This window comes from Henckelia pumila, chromosome 2, assembly GCF_033568475.1.
Source record: "Henckelia pumila isolate YLH828 chromosome 2, ASM3356847v2, whole genome shotgun sequence".
In the NCBI taxonomy this organism is placed as follows: Eukaryota; Viridiplantae; Streptophyta; class Magnoliopsida; order Lamiales; family Gesneriaceae; genus Henckelia; species Henckelia pumila.
Window position 1 is genome coordinate 193296328 of NC_133121.1, and position 7872 is coordinate 193304199.

Here is a 7872-nt window from a genome sequence, read left to right on the forward strand (position 1 = left end):
TATTATTTGAGCCATTAATCTTGCAAATGCCACATTCCGAGTTGACAATAAGCATACATGTGACCATATACTAGAGGCATCGATCAATACCATATAATATCGAAATGGTCCACATGATGGATGAATTGGCCCACAAATATCACCCTGAATGCGTTCAAGAAATATGGATGATTTTGTTTGGATTTTAGCTGGCGATGGTCTTATAATTCTGAAAGATCTTCTGGTCTTTCAATGGATGACCATGCGTATTTTCAATAATTCTTCGCATCATTATTGAACCAGGATGTCCCAATCGATCATGCCAATTTGTTAATATTGAAAAACTATTAACCATCATATTTGATTCGATTGGACTTATATGTGTATAATGTAATCCAGTAGGAAGCATTGATAATTTTTCAACCACATATTTCTTTCCTGATTTATATGTGGTAAGACACATATATTTCTGATTTCCATCAGTTATCGTCTCAGTATCATATCCATGAGAATATATGTCATTAAAACTCAACAAATTTCTTTTCGATTGTGGTGAATATAAAACATCATTTATCAGAAATTTTGTACCATTTGGTAAGAAAAATTGTGCTTTACCACAACCTTCAATCAAGTCTACATGACCTGATATTGTATTCACCATTGTTTTTGTTGGTTTTATTTCCAAAAATATCTTTTATCTCGCAGAATAGTATGCGTTATACCACTATCCGGTATGTAAATTTCCATGATATTATTTCCATGTTTGCTCATAGCATTTTTCATATCAAACTTCACAAAAATGCAATAAAAAAAATTAAGTACAATACAAATGCAAAATATAACATGCTTTATAATACAAGAATGCATGAAAAATACAAATTTGTTACAATCTAGTCCCATCAATCTTTTAATCAATGTCTTCGAAATCATTCAAAAAATCTGCAGCATTGAAACTAGTTGAACCAATTAAATGGTAACTATCTTCAACAAAATTGGTCTATTTTCCTTTCCCCTTTGTTGATTCTTTATAGAGCTTACATAGGTGCTCAGGGGTTCGACAAATATGTGACCAATGTCCTGGAGTGCCACATCTATAACAAACACTCTCAGATCTTTTTGAGTGATTTTCATTTTCACTCGTATTTTCATGCTGCCTTTTTGGTGGGTGGTTCGTGACTTTCTTTTGAGATGAGTTATTGAAATAACTATCTCAATTATTTTCATATCCACGGCCACGACCACGACCGCGATAATTTTTATGTCCACATCCACACCCACTTCCTCGACCTCTTCCACGACCAAAATCTGGTCTATGCCTTTTATTTTGGTTTTCATTTCATTTGCTTCAGGAAATGCCGTTGATCCAGTGGGTCGGGATTGATGATTTCTTATTAACAATTCGTTGTTCTTTTCCGTCACAAGAAGATATGCAATGAGTTCATAATATCTCGTAAAACCACACATTCTATACTGCTGCTGTAGAGTTATATTTGATGCGTGAAAAGTGGAAAATGTTTTCTCAAGCATTTCCATCTTTGTGACTTCAAGTCTACATAATTTTAATTGCGAGACTATTCGATACATCGCAAAATTATAATCACTGACTTTTTTAAAGTCTTGGAATCTCAACGTATTTCATTCATCACGGGCGGTCGGAAGTATCACTTCCCTTATATGCTCAAATCTTTCTTTCAACCCTTTTCATAAAATCATTGGGTCTTTTTCTGTGAGATACTCACATTTCAACCCTTCATCAAGATGTCGGCGTAAGAAAATCATTGTCTTTGCTTTATCTTGTGAGGTTGATATATTAATTTCTTTGATGGTATCACTTAGACCCAATGACTCAAGATGCATCTCTACATCGAGAGTCCATGACATATAATTCTTTTCAGTGATATCGAGCGCAACGAATTCAATCTTTGCCAAATTTGACATGGTGGTACTAGAAAAATAACAATGCATTTTATTAGTTAATTTCCATTAATATGACAATACAAAATAATGGAAGAACGAAGATTACAAGTGCGTGTACAAATAGAGAAAAAGTATGTGGTGAAAAATCGCTGGTGAGTAAAAACTCGTGAGCATGATGATCATAATCGTTATGAAAAATGGCCTTAGAAATGCCATCATCTTCATCTTCGAAAAATCGAGGAGAAATTATTTTGAGAGAAAGAGTGAATTTGGTGTGATTGAAAATGAGTTTGAGTGAACATATTTATAGGGCAAAAACTAGTCGTTTGTTACCGTTGGGGTAAGAAAAAATCGAGTATGTGTTGAATAAAAATTCGTGATAATCATGTGATGCATATAATGATAATCATAATTAAATATACGCAATAAAATATATATCATATCACGTTATTATAAGGTCAGTGTCCTAGACAACCTCTTATATAATAACATGAAATTATATATTGATATAGTTAGTATATATACATAATAAATATATATCATATCACGTTATTGTTTAAAAACCTTAGAGGCTTTTATACTTGTCGTATCCCTTATTGGGAGTGTGGGATGTCGTCTTAACATCCTCCCAGGATTTATAACAAGTTTTTAAAAAAAACTAAATTTTTTTTTATTTCTGATAATAACATGATATTATATATTAATATATACACAATAAAAATATATAAACAGTAAAATAAAAATTCTTACTTGTTGAATATTTTTGACTTTTTCTTGTATTTTGGAGCGTCGGAAATTATAGAGAACCTTCGAGCGATCGTGCTGATAACGTGTTGTGAAAAAGTAAAAATTTATGGTAAAAAGTAAAAACTCCAAAACTCAAAATATATCAAACTCTACACTTTATAATATTTTTCTCTCAACTCAATTGTATTTTTAATCACAAATGAAGACCTATTTATAGATCCACATTTAAGATTAGTCCAAAAATTAATATATCATCATCTACATCATCACACACTGATTTTCAATATTTTATAACTCAACATTCAACATTCAACATTCAACATTCAATATTCAATATTCAACATAATAATAATAATAATAATAATAATATATTTTTCAACAATAATAATAATAATAATAATAGTAAACCAATGAATCTAGAGAGAGATACGACTCCATCGTCAACTGAATTTCGGAAACTTCATAGGTATTTAACGGTATAACCCACCGAATTCATACGCGCAATCCCAACTCCTAGGGTTCTTCCGAGCTGCTAGTTCCCAAAGAAACTTTGGAAGTGGGCATCCTCATCTTTCCGCCGTTTCTCTCCACTTGATTGTAAAGATCTCAACTTTCTTTTCTTTTTTCTTTTTGTCAGCATTGCTTATTTCTTGAAGTGATGGATTTTGTGTTCTGTTCGTAGTAATTGTTCTGAAATGCGAGTTCTGTTGGATAAATTTGATTATGCTATTTGATTCTTGTGAGTTTGTTTTCCTGGTTTTAACGGCATATGGGTCAGTTTTATCTTCAATTTATCTGAGTGATTTTGTGTTTGCAGGTTGGGGTTGGGTATTTATTTGGGTTTTGTGAATTTTTTGAATAGGATAATTGTGAGTTGCAAATATAGTCTTTGGGTTTTGAATTCTTGGCTTACCAGTAAACGGCTCAGAGTCGGACTCTTTCAATTTCTTTTGTTTGTTTCGAAAGTGCTTGGTCCTAACATTCCATGGGAGTTGTAGTAAATTTTTTATGAGGGCCTTGTTTGAAAACCATGTTGGACTATGTTTCAATTCGTTTTGATTCGAAAAGAGAAAACTTTTTGGCTTAAATCAGAGCATCTAAGGCTACCTTCGGTGAGAGATGTCGCTATTCGCTTGACTAAGGTTCATACACCAACTCAGAAATTTGTTATTTTTTGTTTTTGTTATATTTTGCTTTGTTGTTTCTTGTTTGTGTTACATTTTTGCTTCGCATTTCTTTTTGGAGTTCGGATCAGATGAGTTTGAGTTTTTGCCCTTTACTTTCTAACACGATTGGAACTCTTGAAGAAGGTGATGTGCACAATCACTCTTCAAGCTACACTGTTATGAACATGTACATGCAATAGTTCATTAAACCTCTGACACAAATTGTACAACTATTGTTTCGGTTATTTTTCGATATGCAACAGTAGACTTCTTGTTGATAATTTTCTGTATTTGTGTTGCAGGCTTATAAATCAGTGTGTTTGTACTTTTGCTGTTGGTGACACATTTGGATTATCTGAAATTATTCTCCGGTGAATATATTAGTTCTTTGCTCCTGCTGACAAGAAAACAACAAATTATGGCACTTCAGGAGCCAAGGAGTTTATTTGATGATAAAAGTTTTCAAGTTGCAGCTGGTATGAACTCACTTGAAGAGTTTCAAACTTACAAACCCAGATGGCACTTCACGAGGGAAGAAATAGAGGAACATACTCCATCGAGGAAAGATGTCATTAGCCATGAGCAGGAATCTCATTTGCGGCAGTTGTTTTGTTCATATTTACAAGACCTTGGCATGGAGCTTAAAGTGTAAGCTTCTGCAGAATGCAGCTTATGCTATCTTTTTGTTGTCTCCTTTGGATTGGTACCTATGCCTATAGGGGAACCGTGCATCTATTTTGGTTCCCCTTAGCATGTTCCCAAGCAGTCTTTTGCCAGCTATAGAAAAAGAAAAGGTAACTTCTGATGATGAACAAAGGGAGGATAATTGATGCAAACATGTTTGATTTCACTGAATTTTTATAAACTGATATGCTTTATACATTTTTAAGTGATTAGTTGTTTTATTTGCTAACAGTTCACACATAACTCCATTTTCCAATAGCTATAGCTTTTGGTGAAAACTAATGGAACCCTGCAGATGCCTCTTCCTTGCTAAAAATGTCCAGTTGGTCTTACATACTAGAATACACATTTTTCCCACCTATTATCCAACCAAGGCCTCGAGTACTGGACTCCTGGACTTCGTTGAGTACTGGACTCCTGGCCTTCATTGCCTAATACTAAACCACCAAGTTAGTTATTTGATACTTACATAATGAAAATGTTAGTCTGTTAGTATATAAAACTAACGTTAACCAAGTTGTGACCGTTGTAGCTTTTGGGAAAGGGTAAGTAAACAACCTGAGGTCCTTAAAAGTTAAACCTGATTTTCAGCAGTTCTTATAGTTTGTTTTTCGAGTAATTCCAGTTATTCATGTGTGCTTCTGATGATGAATGTGTTTACCTTGTTTTTAGGCCACAGGTGACGATTGCTTCAGCAATGATTCTGTGTCATCGGTTTTATATGCACCAGTCTCATGCAAAAAATCACGGGCAGGTGGAAACATCAATCCCTCTGAGCTTTGATGTCCATAAAATATTGCTTCAAAGTGATAAAATTAGCCAATGCAATCGGCATTTGTTTTAATCAACGAGATGTAGGTACTCTGTTGTATATCCAGTAGATTACAAAATTCTAGAAGTCCACCTTTGTGATATTTGGATCTGTTGAATTTACAGACATAATGATTCAGGAGTTTTCCGGTTTCTGCTTTGTTCCAAGACCAATTCATGATAATTGGTCTACATTGAAATTGATTTTTTTTTATGCTAATGATGCAATCACAAATACAAGGTCTATCCTTTCAGGCTGTTGCCAATGCTAGTATGTTCCTGGCCTGCAAAGCTGACGATACACCACGTTGGTTGAGAGATATCATAGTCGTGGCTTACAAGTTGATGTATCGCTGGGATCCTTCAGCTCCACAAAGGATTAGACAGAAGGTTTCACACCTTCTATCTTTTTGTGTTTTTTATTTTTCGGTTTTTTGCTTTTTCCTTATATGATTTGCAGTTGGAGATGCTTATTCTTCTTTTATTTGTTTATTTTAATGTATGCAGGAGGTTTATGATAAGCAAAAGAATTTGATCTTGGTGGGAGAGAGACTTATTTTAGCTACTGTGGCTTTTGATCTCAACATTCAACTCCCTTACAAGCCACTTGTAGCCGCTCTTAATAGCATGGAAATTTCTCAGAAGGAAGTGGCCAAAGTCGCGTGGAATTTTGTGAACGACTGGTAGATATCTGGAAATGCTTTTGATCATCAGCATATGATATCAACTTATCAATTCAATTTTTCTATGAGAAATTATATTTATAGAGCATCTTAATGTTTACTGTGCTTCATGACTTATGAGGAAGTGGAACTGCTGTAGGTTCAGTGGCAAATTTGGCTGTATCTTTTACATATTATTTCTGACTAGACTTTCCTGATAATTTTAACTATAGGCTTCGCACGACTCTCTGCTTGCAGTACAAACCACATTACATTGCAGCAGGTTCGATTTTTCTTGCTGCGAAACTTCAGAAGATAAAATTGCCTTCCTCAAATGGGAAAGCTTGGTGGATGCAATTTGATGTGTCACCTAAACAGTTACAAGGTTAGTTCGTTTTCTTTATTTATCGTTGTATTTTTTTCCTGTGAGTCATGAAAATTCCGTCTTCCATAGTTTTACTATGTCCTTACATTTGATCTATGGGGTTATAACGATTGTTTGTCTCGGCTTTTTCCCATAAATTTTCACAGAGGTGATCCAACACATGCTTCAGTTGCTGGGGCAGAGTAGGAAACGATCACGTTCATTCACGCGTGATCCAGAAACTAAAACTGAACCCATCTGTAGAGAAAGAAAATCCGAAAGCAGTGAATCATGCATTTCAAATGAACTGACTGTTCAAGATTCAAGAAATTCTACTAAGGCCATGGTATCTGCAATTGTCAAAAGCAATAGGAAACAGCAAGATGTTGATGCTAATGATACTGTAAGCAGAACTGAGGATTGCAGAATGAATGATTCTGGCTGTACGAACAGTGTCGTTGAAGATGGCGATGGGGAGGTGATAACCAAGGACTCGTATCAGATATCGGGTTGCAAGATTGTATCAGTTGAAGGTAGTTGTCAGAAGATTGATGTAGCTGGACTGAGAGAGAGATTGAAACGAAGAAAATCGAGCAGAATGGAGACTAAGGAATCAGGAAACGTCGTTGATGAGGAGATAAATAACGAGGCTTGGATCGAAAGGGTGCTCGAGAACGGGATAGAGTCAGTGTTTGCTTTGTGATAGATTGCCTATGCAGGAGCATCAATGAATCCAAATAACAAGTAAATCAGCTGATCATAGATTCATCCATTTTAGCAATTCTTTCTTGTATAGTAATTGAATGATATTGATTCTTATATCTTGGGTGTATAATTTAACAGTGCGACACATGACAAGATATTCAATAGTCTTTTTTGTTTTATACTAAAAGTGTCTAAAATACGTGAAGTATGGTTAAAAGACAACATTGAGTATTAAGCCTTACAAGTTTATTTAGGTACGTTTTGACAAGTACTTTAAAAGCGTTTATAATCTTTTATAAGTGAATAAAACATAAAGTGTGTGTTTCGATAAGATTTTTGTCACATTTTTTTGAAAAATATTTTTAAAATGATGTTCTTGAAGTATGGTTTTAGAAAACAATTGAGATTTTTTTTTAAGTTTAAAAAACAAAATATATTAATTTTTTTATTGTAAAATTTTTTTATAGAATAGTTGTTGAAATACATATTTATTTTTAAAATAATTTTTAAAACATTTTATAAGTTTTTTTTATAAAAAATTTATTCTGATCATAATTTTAATTGTATCATGAATTTTATTAAAAAAATTATTCTAGAATTTCAAATTATTAAAATGGATTATACAAAAGATGTAAAGAGTACGACCAGATCAAAAAATTATACGTGCCACTTAAATTACAATTATATATTTGATGTGTAGTGATCACTTTTCTTGTAGTTAGTCTAATTATATTAAAATTAGACAAACACTTGCATGAGACTGTCCTACGGGTTATTTTTGTGCAACGGATCCGGGTCGAATTAACCCATTTTTTAACCCGTGAGATTAAATGGATGT

The 7872-nt window shown here is 33.6% G+C and overlaps 1 protein-coding gene across 6 annotated transcripts; it reads left to right on the forward strand.

Annotated features, from left to right (window-relative positions):
* The first annotated feature begins 3112 nt into the window (after nt 1–3112).
* Nucleotides 3113–7221, forward strand: LOC140880979 (cyclin-T1-3-like). Of its 6 annotated transcripts, none has more exons than XM_073285900.1 (7): nt 3113–3240; nt 4112–4457; nt 5166–5247; nt 5559–5693; nt 5811–5986; nt 6199–6350; nt 6497–7221. In XM_073285900.1, the coding sequence occupies exons 2-7, from the start codon at nt 4228–4230 to the stop codon at nt 7030–7032; spliced, it is 1311 nt and encodes a 436-aa protein (XP_073142001.1). In that variant the 5' UTR covers nt 3113–3240; nt 4112–4227; the 3' UTR covers nt 7033–7221. The 6 variants fall into 6 exon arrangements, with proteins under 6 accessions (XP_073142001.1, XP_073142002.1, XP_073142003.1 ...); XM_073285901.1 differs by lacking the exon at nt 3113–3240 and adding an exon at nt 3253–3785; XM_073285902.1 differs by lacking the exon at nt 3113–3240 and having other exon boundaries at nt 4315–4603; nt 5166–5347.
* Nucleotides 7222–7872: the final 651 nt, after the last annotated feature.

Bases quoted from the DNA above. Each gene is read 5' to 3' on its own strand.
- LOC140880979 (XM_073285900.1), top strand. From the start codon at position 4,228: ATGGCACTTCAGGAGCCAAGGAGTTTATTTGATGATAAAAGTTTTCAA. The intron at 4,458-5,165 runs GTAAGCTTCTGC...CCTTGTTTTTAG, and splicing joins CTTGGCATGGAGCTTAAAGT to GCCACAGGTGACGATTGCTT. The intron at 5,248-5,558 runs GTGGAAACATCA...CTATCCTTTCAG, and splicing joins ATGCAAAAAATCACGGGCAG to GCTGTTGCCAATGCTAGTAT.